General features: G+C 37.9%; 1 protein-coding gene across 1 annotated transcript; it reads right to left on the bottom strand.

Annotated features, from left to right (window-relative positions):
* Window positions 1-5392: 5392 nt before the first annotated feature.
* On the bottom strand, window positions 5393-16189 carry RAB27B (RAB27B, member RAS oncogene family; the record flags this gene model as incomplete). The annotated part of the gene is made up of 5 exons (XM_081252791.1): window positions 16022-16189; window positions 14052-14137; window positions 9333-9436; window positions 6682-6805; window positions 5393-5582 (listed from the first exon to the last, which is right to left on the bottom strand). The coding sequence occupies exons 1-5, from the start codon at window positions 16172-16174 to the stop codon at window positions 5393-5395; spliced, it is 657 nt and encodes a 218-aa protein (XP_081108917.1). The 5' UTR covers window positions 16175-16189.
* Between the last annotated feature and the right edge of the window lie 275 nt (window positions 16190-16464).

The following is a 16464-nucleotide window of genomic DNA, read 5'->3' as shown; positions in this document are numbered from 1 at the left end:
AATAACTTGAGATATATTAAACATTTTCAATCAAATACAATGACAGTGAGCTGACTACCCATTTCAAGTTTCCAATATCTCTACTAAAATTAGTGTTTTGTCCCTGCTATAACACTTGTGAAAGTATGGTTGTGAAAGTATGACTGTGATATTTTATTATTCTTAGCTTGGGATAATAGTGTCAGTTTATGAAATGGAACATAATTTACAAACCAGCTTCTATATATGTTCTCATTTGGGCCCGACATGAACCCTGTGAGGCATGTAGGACTTAGAAGCCTCCTACTTGGAGAAGCCGTATTTAATGACATACCCATGGCCCCCAAATTGTTCTTTTGGCCACTTTCCTTTCTATAATACTAGGCTTCCTCTCAAAGAACATTTGAAAAAATAACCTGGAGAAGAGTAAGGATAAGCATATGTTATTACTTTGCTAGGGACAGATACTGTTTTGACGTGCCAACAGACATAAGGACAACAGCCATTGGTTAAATAAGGGATCTATTAGGTTAAGAACAGACATGCGGCTCCCACAGAACTTGCTAATGACTAAGTCGACTGAGGGATAATAGCCATGACTTCCACGACCAGTTGGAAAGAAAATGAACTCGGAAACAGATTTAAATAACTCAATTCAAAGACAATTTCTTTGTACTCTTTTTCTTCAAAAGATAACACCTTTTAAAATAACCCCATTATTTTGGTACTTATGGTTTTGTTTGTTTGCTTGTTATTCTCTCTAAATATGAATTTAGAAAATATCTCAATCATAGGCTATTGGTAAAAAGAGCTCTGCAGAAAGACATCTTTGTGATGCTACTTCTTAAAAAATTAAAGTGCAATTTATGAGAAAATTTGGTTCAGATAGAGTAAATGTTTCTAATTTTCCCAAATTTTGATGCCAATCATGAAATATTTAGTGTTTAAATATCTTTATTAGCTTAGTTCTAAGGGCATAAACCTCTAGTTGGTAGATAAAAATAATGGATAAATATTTGCCATAGATCTGGTTACAAACATTGTTCTGTCAGTCTTTTTTTTTTCCTGCCTAAAAATCAACCTTGTAAGTATGGTCTTCTCCATGTTCTGCCATAGTTAGAAACTCTATTTAGACAACTTTAATCTTTAATCTCTATAGTTCTTGCTCAACAATGTCAATGTGGTTGAGTCTCTACCCCAAAACTCCAAGGCAATAAGTTTATGAAATTCCCTATTCAGCTAACAATATTTTATTTTTATCAGTTCTACTTTATGAGACAAGTATCTCCATAGATTTATAAAGCATTGAGACAACACTCATCTCAGAGAATACTCTCTATCTACTTTCCATATTTAAGAGCTCAGCACTCTCCCCAGAAATAAACTTATACCACTTTGGTCAAAGATCAAGAAGAAAATACAGCTTTTGGTGAATTCTTAGGCAAGCTTTTCAAATATAGACAGTATCTTGGAATCTTTAAAAATAATAAAGCTTTCCCTAAAATATTCACATACACTAGACTTCTTTTAACGCTTTAAAGCTTGGGAGTAGAAGGTGAAAGACAACTTTTCTATCACTTTGGCTAATGTAGCTCCCAGATCTTCCTTTTAAAGAGTTATTAAGTATCTTAGGACACCAGAAACTTCAACATTATCTCTTTACAATTAGAATTTTAATCTCAAAAATTCCTTATGGATGAGGATTCTCCCTCAAATTTTTAGTTCCAGGTTATATACTACACCTAGTTATACACTGTATCTCTTTACACATATTGCTTCTCCTTCCAACCGATGCACCCACTCCATTGGTGAGAATGTATATGAGCTTCATCAAATTTGTTGATTCCCAGTGGACAAAATTTACACTTTAAAGAATATTTCAGCTGTTATTAAACTATCTTTTAATGTAGTGAGTCCTGCTCTATGGTCAAGTTTCTCTCTCTTATAAAGAAGACAAGAAACGCCTGATAAAAACTCTTGCCCCTTTCCTCTTATCTGTACAGATTGGCAGAGAATAACATACTAGAAGCATAACAAAGACACCCACTGATACATAGAATGTCCCATCTGGTTAAAAACAACAGGTAAAATATTTACTTTATTAAACGCTGGTTTCAAATTTTTTGCAGCGTGCTAGCTGATAATATGGAAATGATAGCAACTTGGCTGGAGTGGGACTGGCCAGAGTTTTGAAATTCTTATGTAGAGACCCACAAGCTCAATTCCCAGCATTTAGCATTTTTTTTCCTGCCAATTTGTGACTTGTTACCCTCGTCACACCAAGACAAACATGTTCTCTCAACTATATTTGATACATTTTTCAAAGGACTTTTTTTTTTTTACATTAAAAGGTAACCTTGTACCTAATCACAGAGTCTCAAGTAATGCCCACTCCCCAAAAAGTGACCAGGAGATGGTGGTAATAATCTCCAGATTTGAATAAGATTCTTATACCCTTTGCTGAAGACCTCAGAATACCTTTAGCTGCACTAGTGTCTCTGTGAGGCCTTCCTACAAGATGGTATTATAGGAAATAAGCTATGGGGCTGGAGACAAATTTGGTCAAGGAGGTCTCTGAGGCACTGTGTTAGAGCAATGTAAACATTAAACCAGTGTAAACACTTCCAAAATGGTTTCTATATCAGAAAGGAACTTCATGTACATTTTAAATAATTCTCCAAAATATGATATGGTTAACTAAAGAATTTGGGACAAAATAAGTAATACATATTGCTGTGTATTAAAGGGTGTATGCAATTCTTTAAAAGCAGTCTGTATACTTCGTGACCCCAAGTCAATCTGAAATTGTAAAATGAATTATACAGAATAATTAATTCTGAAATAATGAAAGAGTAATGGTTACTAGTAATGGTTACATAGACTTTAGGGTCTTACCTCAAACTTGACAGAGAAAACATTTTTTTTTAGATTAAGTGTTTATTTATAAGTAGAATACTATTTTAAATTAATTTTCTTGTCTGTTTTAAATTTCATTCCTCTTGAGATTATTACCAATAATTGTTATTTTTATAGGAATAGTTCTTTAATTATAAGCATCATCACCCTCTGCTTCATGCTATGGCTATCAAATAATGATCTTAAAATAGACCCTGAATAAAGGTTTGTTAAATAACTGACAGTGACAGAATCTTGGATAAGTAAATCAATCATGTAACTGGAAAATAAATAGAAACAAAAAGGCATATCCAAAATAAAATTCTTTTTGGATTTTAGAAAGGCTAAGTATTCCCTGTTGTGGAAATGCAGGGGGCATCATAATTTGAATCCAAAGGAGAAATCGACCGAATGACCAAGAAGTTCACTAAATTTTGCCACACCAATGGTTACATTGTTTTTGCTCATATTCGTCTCAGAAGAAACATCTTTGACGATAGCTAATAGCTTTCTATCCTCCTGGCACAGGCACTGAGGTCATGAATAGCATCATAGAGAAAAGCATCCTGGGAGTGAATACCCACTCATGACCAACCTTAGAAGTTGGCATCGTGCTGCAGAAATCAGAGGACCTGGGCAGCTGACAGTGAGAATTTGTTAATCTGTTAAGGACTAACTCCATTAAAGCTTCCAAATTACCTGGATTTATGGCACATTTCTGGGCCTTGTAACTAGACAGTCGCTTGGATCTGTGTTCCTAAAACTGATTGACACCCAGTGGAGGTTGGTAGATGGAGGTTAAAGGTGGGAGGCTGGGATTTAGAGTTTCCTATGTTTGTAACTTAACAAAAAATATACAGAGGGTCTAGAAAAGTGAAGTTTAATTGGCAAATTTTTCTACAAAGAGGAACTATCCTGTAGAAAAATCATATATTCACAATAAAAAGAGAAAACCCAAAGTATGATGACTTTGTTATTGACAAAATTGACTGAAATACATAAATAATAGTAATAGGAGTGGCTTAGCTTACCAGAAACTAAATCAAAAGCCAATGTTTAGATGCAATACTAATAGGCCAATGGAAAATACCTTTGTGATCATTTTTAGAAAGAAAAGACAGCATTATGTGAAAAATAAAGCCATTAACAAAATTTTTGCTTGGATAAAATACAGCTCCATCTCTGTCAACCCCCCAATATAGTTCAAGCATAGGTGTTTTGCCTTAGGCAAAATAAAAACAGATGCTAAATACACTTAATATGGCATGATGTATCATCAATTTTTATGTGATAAATGACATGAAAATTCAGAGTGACCATAAAATCGATCCATCATTATTCTGAAGTTGTTGATCTACAAAGTGACATCCCTCTATTTTTACAATTGATTCCAAGCCAGGGGTGGGTGTGGGTTGGAGGAGAGTAATGTGATTTAGAGTTTCCAGTGCTTTGTAAATCAGAAAGAAACCTAGAATTAATAGTCACTTTTTATTTCATATCACCAACATATTTTATCTAAAAAAATTAAGGCTAAATAGTTTTTCTTGAGTGCATAAAGAGATAGTTAATAAACAGCAATCTTCAATTTCTCTTTGTGACTTTTTATCATGATTGCTAAGAAATATGAAATGTGAAGCTGAACACTACACCAATTTCTAAAATTTTGTTGGAAATGCAAACCTCTGGAGACTCTCTTAATCCCAACTGACAATGTCAGCTTCTAATTGGCTTGAGTGAAATTTGGCTAAGTATCTCTCCCAGACATCTGTAACAGATAAATTTAATTTCAGTTGCCCAAATGCCATGTTCCCATACCTTCATTTTTCTCCCTGGGCATTTCTCTTGTCCTCTGTCATTCACAGTCCTATTCTTGTCTATCTGCCATTTATTAAGAATATACAAATGGCATTATTACACAGTCTCCTACATTTTCTCAGAAGTCTGACATTCATCCTCTCGTAAGGTAGTCATTCTAGCACAGCTTATAAGATGTACATAGTAATGTCACTCTTAATGAACCACTGAGAATTCTTTTTTGTGTATACGCATTTTTAGCTAATGTTTCCCCCAATGCAAACCTATAAAAGTACAAGTCAGATTCTATACAAGAAGTAAATCCAACTATTTAAAAAAGTCATCTTTCTATGTTATCCCTTTAGAAGCTATTCTTGTCCCCAGTGTGACAAGGTACCTTTGGTTCTGACTGAAAACTCCCTGATATTTCTTCTTGTATACTCTCTTATATACTCATCTTCTTTATAAGGAAAACAAATTGAGCATCCATGATGGTATGATGACAATGGAAAATCTTTGATCTTGTTTGGAGGGGCCTCAGGGCAACTGGTCAACTCTTTTGAACACCGTTGACTACTCTGACTTCTTAAAATAGATTTTCTGGCAGAAAAAGAAAGACATGCTATTATGCATGGTCTACTCAACAACAATTGTGTGGTTTGTCACTCTTTTTTGGAAGTGATGCTTGCGTGGGGTTCTGGATGATCAGTTCGTGGGGTAAAGTTTAGCAGGCACACTTCTTCTCTGCTGGTTTGTCCTCATCCAGCTTCCCAGAACTACAACCATTGACAGTGTCGGGGACTTGGGTCTTCTCTACACACTGTTCCATTCGTTTCATTATTAAGTCCAGAAGGGTTTCTACAGCCTTTTCCACGTTCTGGCCAGTCGCTGCACTTGTTTCAAAATATGGTATGCTAGCATGGAAGAGATGACAAATATTTTTGAGAGGAAGGAACCAGAAAAGACACAACAAGATGTGCCAATGAGTCACACATGCAAAAACATGGCTGGCTGAGAGATTGTGAAATAATCACGATTTTGCTGGCTGAGTTGGAAAACATCCTTGTTTTTCCTCAGTGAGTGAAAGCTGGTGGGTTTCTTTTTAGTATGGGTGTAAGAAGTTTTATGGGCAAGGAAACTGATACAGGAGGTAATCAGGGACTTGAAGCCAAAGCATCATCACTGATTCTTAAAAATTAAGAGGGTAAAAATGCCTAAACTAGTGATCAATGTTACCATTAAAACTATTACTTCCCTCCAATCAATTATCTAGAAGTCTGATTTAGAATTTAAGCAGGCACTGTATAGGATATTTATGTGAATACAGTCTATATTTATTTGGAATCCAAAGTTTCAAAAAGACGTACACTTATAAAGCTCTCAAGGAGAATCCTTCAGTAAAAAATGGACAGATTTGGCAAAGATGCTTACATTTGAAAAAGAATGACCATTTCTGCCTTGGGAGTCAATTTACAATTACACGGAATATTTAGAAAATTTTAAAAGCTGCCATTTAAGCTCAGCTAGGATAATGATTGCAATATTATGTCCAGGTCAGGTATTATTCCTTAGAGTTTTGTAGTTATTGACTGAGAGGCAGTAGAGTACAGTGTTGAAAAGCATGGACTCTGATCTCAGTCTGCCTGGGTTGAATTCTAGCTCTACTACTTACTGTCTATGTGGCCTTCCATCAGTTACTCAATCTCTCTGCGTCTCAATTACTCATATATAAAATGGGATAACTCTAGATTTCCTATATATGATTATGAGGGGTTAGATGAGTTAAAGCCTAGGAACAGTTGCTAGCACATAATAGGCATTCAGTAAATGTTAGCTGCTATTATTATGAAATAGTTCTTTAAAAACATCACATCTATTCCTCTGGAAGATCTTTTTCATTCATGCGACATTCCTGAATCAAAGGTATCCCTTCTAATATCAATCTCGTGACCCTACCCCATTACTAAGCAGCAGTGTGCAAGTTTAGAGGACATCTCCACGTGACTGACTTACCCGTATTTGTCAGCCAGGTCCCGGGCTTGCCGTTCGTTGACTTCTCTCTGGTCTGGCAGGTCTGCCTTGTTGCCAATTAAGACTATATCTGGATTTTCACAATAAGCATTTGCTTGCAGTTGGCCTTGGAAAGAAAACAGATGGAAACAGCAAGTTAGTTATAAACAAGTGATGTCAAATGACTGCTCATACTTCAGAGTCCTAATCTAATTGTTCATCGGCAGCTTGGCTGCTTACGAGTTATGTTATATTAGCCAAGTTGCTTAACTCTTCCCAGCCACAGTTTCCTCATCTAGAAAATGGAGATAATTCCTCACAGGTTGCAGGTTGTGAAGATTAATAAGAGTGTATATGGAGCACTTGTAGGAATACCTATCAGTGCTCCTCTATATCTGGGGAAATGCCCTTTGAGATGAACATACTGTTTTTCATTCCATCTGTTCTTCAAATATAAGTGGAGATAATAGAACATGATCTTAAAGTACATAGGTTTGCTCTTTCCTTTAGGAGGCTTCTACATTTCCCTTTCCTGAAGTTCAAGGTGATGATCCATAAGAGCAGAACATTTTTGAACCACCACCAATTCATGTAGAAACAATATTAAGATAGGTCACTTGTTTTTCTCTTTTCTCCAGGAGACACTGTTTAAAAGAGAAGGGGGGTGGGGGGAGGAGGAGGAGATAAGAAGAAGGAGGAGAAGAAGAAGGAAGGGAGGGAGGGAGGGAGGAAGGAAGGAAACGATAAAAAACTTGTCAATCTATGTTTTCAAGGTTACGGGACTATTTTACGGTCTACCTCAAGGCAAGCTATGTGCAACCTTGTTGAAGTCAGAGGAAGAATACAAAGGCTTACTCTATAACACCAATTATTTGGATGTTAGAAATTAAAGCCTTATTAGATATGGCAATTAATTATCTTAAATCCCAACTGTATCTTTCTGGAAATTTTAGTAATAAGGGAGCATCTCATCTACCTTGAATAATGATGAACGAATCAGTCTCTGAAAGAATTGAATAATCTTATTATCTCCTTATCTCCACAGAATCTAATAATAACACCAAAACTTGGAAAAAGAAATGTAATAGCAAAAGAAAACGGAGACAGATCCTAGGATAAACACTCATTTGGAGAAGCAGTTAAGTCAGAATTTGTTGGTATTTTTCCCCACTGTTAGTGAACTTACATTTAAAGCATTTATATATATTATTAATTATATATAATATGTAATAATAAGATATGTATATATTTGAGAATCTACACAGCCAGACACTCAGCCAGGTGATCTGGGGTATTGCAGTGGAACAAAGCAGACCAAGTCTGCACCTTTATAGAGCTTATATTGTAGTGGTAGAAAGAACCAAAACCACAAGTAAACAAAGAAATAATATAATATAATAAATATAATATAATATAATATAATATAATATAATATAATATAATATAATACAATATAATATATGTCAGGTGGTGGCAGTGACCAAATGAAATAGAAAGTGTATTGAGGGCATATACGGTGATAAAGAGCACTGTTTTAGATGGGGCTGTCAGGGAAAGCTTCTCCCAAGAGATAAATAAGGTTTGAACAAGAAGTTGAAGGAGATGAAAGAACTAACACACGCTATAAATGGGAAAAGAGAAATCAATGCAGAGGCGAACAGAAATCAAAGTCCCCAAGGCAGGATTGTGCTTTTCAGGGGAGAGACCTTTAGCTGGAGGCCAGTGAGCTGGGGCAGAGTAAAAGTGAATTAAAGAGGAATTCCAAGTGAGATGGGAAATCCCAAAAGGACTTTGAGCAGAGGAATAATATGATCTAGTCTTTTAAAAAATATCACTCTGGCCACAGACAGCCCTGACAAATCTAGAAATGACAAGTAGCACCAGCCCCATGCGACTGCTGGTATGTCCCACTAGGATCAAAATTGGTATTCGTAATTTAAAACATGCAAATGAAATATTGTCTTTAGTGCTACATCAGTTAAAAAATAAAGGAAAAATCAAATACCACACTTCTGTGCTGACATATCAATCTGGCTTTAATAACTGATTAGGCTACTTTGAAACTTTATATTATGTTTAAATTGCCATGAAGGCTGGAGATTTTTCTATACCAGTCTTCCTCACATTTGAACACTTTTCAAAAAAGAAGTAAAATTTTAACGTGAGCTTGTTGACTGACACACTACCGTATTTTCATGTGGCTGCTCTTCTCTGAAACAATTTCTCACCTAATTAACCCATTAGTTAATTAACACTTTAGTTAACCCACGTGCAAGGGCACACACTGTAGGTACCAGTTGCCCCCTCAGAAAACGCTGCTGTTTTTCTGTGTCCCCACCAGGCTAGATGGAGCAGATGTGACCACTCATTTAGTTTTAAGAAGTCCTTCAAGACTTACTGGATAAGTGGAATTAATGGCCTGCCAATTGCAACAATAAAGTCCTTACGTATAGGTGGTGATTCTTCTAAGGTGTCCAAGGAAAACACAATTTTAAGCCACTTTGGATGAGCCACATAAAAGCCACCGCTTTGAAGGTGACACAGGAAACACTAAACCTGTGACTTTTCAGAGTTAATCTGTGGTCCCCAATCTGGTTTCATCTTGTGAGGCAGAGAAGCAACGTAGCCAACGGAAGTTACTCAGTCCCACTTACTCATCCAGTTTCTGACATTTAAGAAGCTCTGTTGACTGGTGAGGTCAAACATTAATAAGAAACCCATGGCGTCTCTGAAAAACGCAGTGGTGAGGCTCCGGAATCTGCCAAAAAAGCACAGTGGATAGTTCTGAAAGTCAGTAGACATGCAAATTCTGATGACAATACAAACAACACTATTTCCCTTTCAGATATGAACTCTCCATGGCATCCCTCTGGATTATTCTGCCGAATGGGCAGAAAGACTGCTGAAGGGTCGGGGAGAACACCTGGTTGTAGATTTGTTTAAGATCGCGTCCCGGCTTCATGTTCCATAGCAGGTATGCGTGCAAGAGTTTGTAAACTTCAACCACACGCTCGCTTACACAGCCCCTTGGAATCTTTCTCTCATTGGCTCACGGGCATCTCATGGCCCACAATTAAAACAGAAGCCACTTTATGGTTGGGACTTTAACTTATACTTTTCAATTTTCTTGTCTGTGCCCAGAAGGAAGCTTGGCACATGGTAGTCTGAAAATGAATGCCCGTGATTACATGCCGAAAATCACAACTTGTTAGCAGCTGGAACTAGGATTCTCTTGTAAGGAAGAACAACATTGGTGAGAAAACTCTTTTATAAGCACTCTTTAGGGGTAAAACTGAGCTTTAGGCTGGCATGCATGTCTCTTAAGGAGAAGGAAGACAGTGAAGAAAGGAAAAAGAGGACGTTGATTACGGGAATGAGGGAAAGGCAGAGGGACTTGGTAGTTGAGGAGAGAAAGCAAGAAGTCTCATCTTTAATGGAGGATTTTGAAGAATGCACTCCTTCACATGCGATGTAAAGACTTTCTCTTGTTCCAATCCCTTCTACCCAACATCCTCAGGGAAGTTGAAGATGCTCTGAGATTCACTTCAATGTCAGCAATGGGCAAAACAAGAGATCACACATAAGGTCCAGAGAAGGTTTGGGTTATACTGGTAAAGAAGTGAATTTGGCAATTGATTTTTAGAAAGGCACATGACTTTGAAACAGAGAAGCGTATCACTTCCTATCCTAAATGTCCTCCTAATTTTTTTTCTTTTTTTTTTTTTTTGTGGTACACGGGCCTCTCACTGTTGTGGCCTCTCCCGTTGTGGAGCACAGGCTCCGGACACGCAGGCTCAGCAGCCATGGCTCACGGGCCTAGCCTCTCCGCGGCACGTGGGATCTTCCCGGACCGGGGCACGAACCCGTGTCCCCTGCATCGGCAGGTGGACTCTCCACCACTGCGCCACCAGGGAAGCCCATCCTCCTAACTTTTGATCTCCTATTTTGGTCTATTTGTAGATTCTTGGGTTTCCTCTGGGTTCTCTTCTTGACCCCTTCTTCCTCTACATATATTCACTGGTTAATCTCATTCACTTCCCTGGCTCAATTATCACCTATATGTTGAACCCCAAATTTATAGGTCTAGATTTTTCCTGTCCTCTGCACCACATGCCCAATTACTTGTTTGATATTTCCACTTGGAGGAAATGAAGGTACCCTTAACTTCATGTGTTTAAAACCAAACTGGCCCCTCCTCCTGATTTTCTGTCAATGACATCACCATCCTCCTTGGTCACCACAGCCTTTCTACTTCGCCTGCTATATACAAGCAATCAACAAATATCTCCTGACTTTCTCATTTCTGTCCCCGTACCCAGCCACTACTCTAGTTTTGGACCCATTAGCTTCCACCTGGATAATTTCAACAACCTTCTCAACAGGCTTCCCGTCTCCAGTGTTGTGTGGGACCCTCCCCTTCCCTGATTTCTTCCCACTGATGATATAAATCCTCTGCTACAAACATTTAAATGATGGTACTTTGCTTAAGATAATGACTGAACTTTTCAACAATCCGTCAAGGCTCTGCACGAACTAACCCTTGCTCATCTATCCAGCTTCATCTCTTGACTACCCACAGGCATGCTGATCTTCTTTGAGTTCTTAGAAAGTTCACCCTCTCCCCTGGGCTTTCACACATGCTGTTATTCCTGTGGGTAGCCTCACCTTCATGCTTCCTTTACCTTCTATCCTTTTAGCCTGGGTAAGAGTCACTCATACATTGTGTATGAGTATGTATATTTACAGATAACAGTATCACCTCCCCAGGCTGACTTCCCAACACCCTCATGTAGCTTATGGGGTCCTCTTGGTGCACCTGACAACCACTCTTTGTCTTCCTGTTACTGTCCTAAAGCTATTATTGCAGTTGTTTATTTGTCCAAATTCTACCCCGGTAGCTCCAAGAAAAAAGGAGCTGTGTTTCTAACTTGCTACCCATTGTGTTTCTATGGCCCTGAGCATATTTTTGGCTTGCTAAATGCCTGTCAAATTTAGATAAAGAAAGAAAGAAAGAAAATAGCAAAGGATATAAATTATTAAAGTGTTAAATGACTTCAACAGAGAACAATACTTTCAATACCAAAGCAGGGAGAAGAGATATTTTAATGACTTTTTATTTCCAAAATAAGATTCCCTTGGTAGGACATACTTATGATGATTATGAAATACCAAAAGTTTTACTCAGTTTTCTTCCTGTGGATTTGTTCCTACCAGTCACTAGAAGCTCAGAGATTACAGGGCTTTTATTGAAGGGTTCTTTCTCTGTCTTTGGGAACTAGCTGTACTCCCAAAACTGTCTCCTGCTCAAACCACAAGAGTGTGGCTAACTTAGCCACAACAGTCTGCTCTCTGTCCTCTCCTTAAGAGTGTGTGTGTGTGTGTGTGTGTGCGTGTGTGTGTGTGTGTGTGTCTCATTTGAGCATAAGGTTGTGCCTTATCCCCCTCTCATTGCCCACAGCACATGATGGTTACTTTAAAACATACTAGCTGGATAAGATCTCATTGGAGCAAACATTTCTGCATCCACAGCAACATGGGTAAAATACTCTTGCTCTGGACCAGCTTCATACCCTGGACCACTCAGACCAGTACCCTTGTTAACCCCCTTACTTTCCAGGGTTTACTCCAGGGGAAAGCTTATTGATTTCTAGCTTCACCCACCAATCTCATTGTGTCCCCAGGGTGGGGAAAGCTAGGACCCCATGAGAAAACAGATCCCAGGGCACATTATAGCTCTTTCTCCCTCACTGAGCACTAAGTCTGTCCTGCATCCTTTAGATTTACATAAGGGGTAAGATTTTTTTCCTCCTTCCCATAATGTGACTTTTATCAATAATCATTATCTTACATGGGTTATACTGCCAGTCATCCTCAGTACAGGGTTGAGGTGTGAGGCATTGTTTATCCTGCTGCTTAGCTGCACCTTTTGTATACAGAATGCAAAATTCTCAAGGAATGAATAACCTTGATGTACTAAGACTGTCCTTAGTATTTCCTATTTCACTCCTGGAGCAGCTGTCTTAAGGGGACAGATGAGAGAAGCCTGCCATCATGCTAGGCTGACATATCGTGTGAGAAGACATATGGGAACCACATTTTCTCATATTCCTTCTTCAAAAATGAATTAAATCGGTCTATAAAACATACATCTTTGTGACAACAAAACTGACATATGAACAGAGATTCTTGTAAGGAATGACTTCAGAAGAACCAGCCGTGTTGAAGGATGTGTGTAAATGGAATTCACAGTCAAAAAAGCTCACAGAGAGGGCCCAGCACCTCTCCTGGCGTTTACACTCACTGAAAGTGAGAATGTTTTGGATTCATTTCAAAGACTGAAGTGTTTACCAGCATAAACATTGTAAGACATGTGATGTAGAATTGGGAGGTATGTGCCTTCTAAATATCTTCTCTGACAATCTACTGCCAATTTTTGTTTAATCTAATATTGAAAAGCTTCACTAGCTTGGGGTCTTTTGCACTCCGGAAGTTTGAATCTCAAAGAAATATATTTTCATCAAATAATGGCATAGCACCTCCAGCTCTAAACAATCCACACTACTGTCTACTGAGTGTCTCTTGACTTGGACGTTGTACCAGAGACGAGGCTGAAAAACCAAGTATGGCCTCTGTCCTTATAAAGCTCACAATTGTGTTGGGGTGAGAAGGTCACAAGTGAATCAAAGACCAGCAGTTAGAGATAAAAATAAAAGATTCACCTTACTGCAAGGTGGTATATAATTAATTGAGTAATTTAAGGGATGGAAGAATAGATGTAGGAGTTCAAGAAAAGAGGGAGTTTGTTTCACTTGGGGTGTTCAGAAGAGCCCCGCCAAGCAGGTGTAATGTGAGCCAGGCCTGGTGAAAGGAGAGGCTCAGGGAAGGTGGAAAGGGAGTAAAACCTTCCAGCTGGAGGTTGATGGTGAGACCAAAATCTCAGAGTAAAGCCAGTCAAACAGCACAGGATGAGAGTCTGTGTGTAAGGGCAGGAAGAGATGAGAAAGCTATTAACACCCTTTTCTTCAACTTCCTCTTCAAGTAGTACTTGTAACAATGTCAATTTCCCACCTCAATTTAATTAAATTCTGGAGAAGTTTTTTTTTTTTCCCTATTACAAAGTACAAAGACAATGCATAAGAATTTTCACAGAGATTTCTGAAAATCTGATTTTTGAAATCTGTACCAAATACACAGTGCTAGTTATGGTCGATTAACTACAAATAATTTACTTTTATTTTTTGATACAAATGTTTATTTTGAAACCAGAAGGAGAGTTGCATATCCTTACAAGTCCACATACCACATACAGCATTCACATTAAAATAAGTTTTCCTAAGATATTTGTAGCTAGAAACAAAGTAATTCACTGTTACCGCTCTTGTCCTGCTGTGTCCCAAAGCTGAAGATGCACCTTAAATGCTTTCCCTGTTGACCCATTTGGTCCCTGTGTGTTATAAACCTGAAAAAATACAAATGTCATCAGTTGATACTGCTTTGGATTTTGTCAGCATTCAAATTCTCTGCATTCACTCAGCATATTTTTTCTTCATTACTATAATCAAAGTTCATAGTGCAAAATAAATACTTGCTCTGTTTTTCTTCCCCAGAAGTATCACATATACTCTCACTTTTAAATGTCAAGTATAAGTATGGTTTTCAAAACAATTTAGGCATCCTGCAAACTTAAATTAGACACCTTCTGTCATTTCCTCATGGAGGCAGCAAACATTAGATTTAGGACCCAAGTTCTAGGTTCAAATATAGACTCTTCATTTAACTTCACAGAATCTTATTTTCCTTTAGCAAATTGAGACCCATCATTTCCTCCTACTTTACAGAATTACTGCAAACTTAAATGAAATAGCAGATGTGAAGGCATTTTTAAAACAGTAAAATGCTTTACAAATACCTGAATATCCTCTACTGTGAACTGGACTTTCAAAATGAAAAACACATGGAATTTCTCAATAAGTTTACACAGGATATTTCAAGTATTTCCTTACTAGTCGTCCCTTCAAAGGCTCTTTTTAGAAAAGTTTAAATTCCTTTTGACTTCTTATTTAAACAAAGCATAGCAATTTTAATATTTATCCAGTTCTTTTACTTATGGCTTAGTGAAGATGTTTTAAAGGAAAAACTTTGCAAAGATTTATACCTAGATTGGGGGTGGGGCGGGGAATTGGGAGGGGAGAAGGCACAGAAAAACCCTGGAAGGGTTGGGAGCAAGTTTGCTAAGACTATACTACTGGACTTTCAGATAAGGTACAGGACATTATAAGGAACCATGATTTAACTTCTCAACATCATTTTCTTTGTTTTTTTTTTTTTGGATTTGTGATATCAACTGGAAGCCACTGCCCTCTTGGCAATCAAGAATACCTTGGGTGGCAGTAAATCTGGCTAAGCTTCTGTGCCTATGTTACAGGTCTCACATGTCACAATATCCTTATTCCTGTCATTAGCGTCTAGCATAGGAGAAGGAAGTGGTTGTGATTCTCACTTAAAATCCCTTATCTTGAAACATAGCATGGATTGGTCTCACATTCTGCTCATAAGAAGCTAGTGATTGATGGCGGAGTCTACACATAAATAAAAATGCAGCAAGAACTCACAAAGCTCATGGTCCAGCTATTTGCCAATCATTCTTTTAACTTTTTTTGTAAGCATAGGGAAATGAACACTTTTTTAAAATTATTATTATTAATTAATTAATTAATTTTTTTTGGCTGTGTTGGGTCTTTGTTTCTGTGCAAGGGCTTTCTCTAGTTGTGGCAAGTGGAGGCCACTCTTCATTGCGGTGCGTGGGCCTCTCACTGTCACGGCCTCTCCCGTTGCGGAGCACAGGCTCCAGACGCGCAGGCTCAGTAGTTGTGGCTCACAGGCCCGGTCGCTCTGCGGCATGTGGGATCTTCCCAGACCAGGGCTCGAACCTGTGTCCCCTGCATTAGCAGGCACATTCTCAACCACTGCGCCACCAGGGAAGCCCTGAACACTTGTTTTTATTGAGGAACTCAGATCAAGAGTTAATGATTTTAGATACTAATTCATGTTTTGAAAGTTTCCTTAAGAATTCATAGAAAACACACTATACAAACCCATAAATGATTTTAGTTGCCCTGTGTACTGCTGGAGACAAGTGATAGTGCCACTCAATTTTTTTCTAAGCAAAATGTTATTTATAATTGAGACAGTAAAAAATAATATTTAAATTGGATTAAAGTGACAGGTTATGAATTTCATGTGATAAAAGACAGTCACCTTGCAATGCAATAAACATAGCTTCTTAATCCTTATCTTATATAGTAGGATCAGCAACCAGTTAACAGTTTGGTTAAAAACTCACCACACGTTTTTCCCGAAAGTCTATCCCTACTGTCGTGATGAACTTGGGATTGAATTTATTGTCTGTGTAGCGATAAAGAAATGTCGTCTTCCCCACCCCCGAATCTCCAAGGGCCAGGAGTTTGATCAGATAATCATAGTCCCCATCGGTCATAGTGATGGTCTTGGTGGGCCTGTGTAGGAGGAAAAATAAGTACTTATAATTAAAATTGGTTTTCCTTTGCCTTCCTGCAAAGCAATGTAAATTTAGCTTTCAAGGGTAAAAAATTGGAATGCCTCTATTCTGTAACTCAGTGAGTTAACTAGTTCAGAGCAGCTTCAGAAGTAAGGACTCTTCTATGATTTCACTTAGTACCTATCTTTTTATATCATGTCAGGTAATATGGAACAAAAAGCTATGTGATACCCACCATGGCCATAGCAATAGTAGAACTTAAAGAGTTA

Source organism: Mesoplodon bidens (genome assembly GCF_964165515.1).
Source record: "Mesoplodon bidens genome assembly, chromosome: 13".
NCBI lineage: Eukaryota > Metazoa > Chordata > Mammalia > Artiodactyla > Ziphiidae > Mesoplodon > Mesoplodon bidens.
The sequence above is the reverse complement of the archived record's forward strand: the minus strand, read 5'-3'. Positions and strand labels throughout refer to the sequence as shown.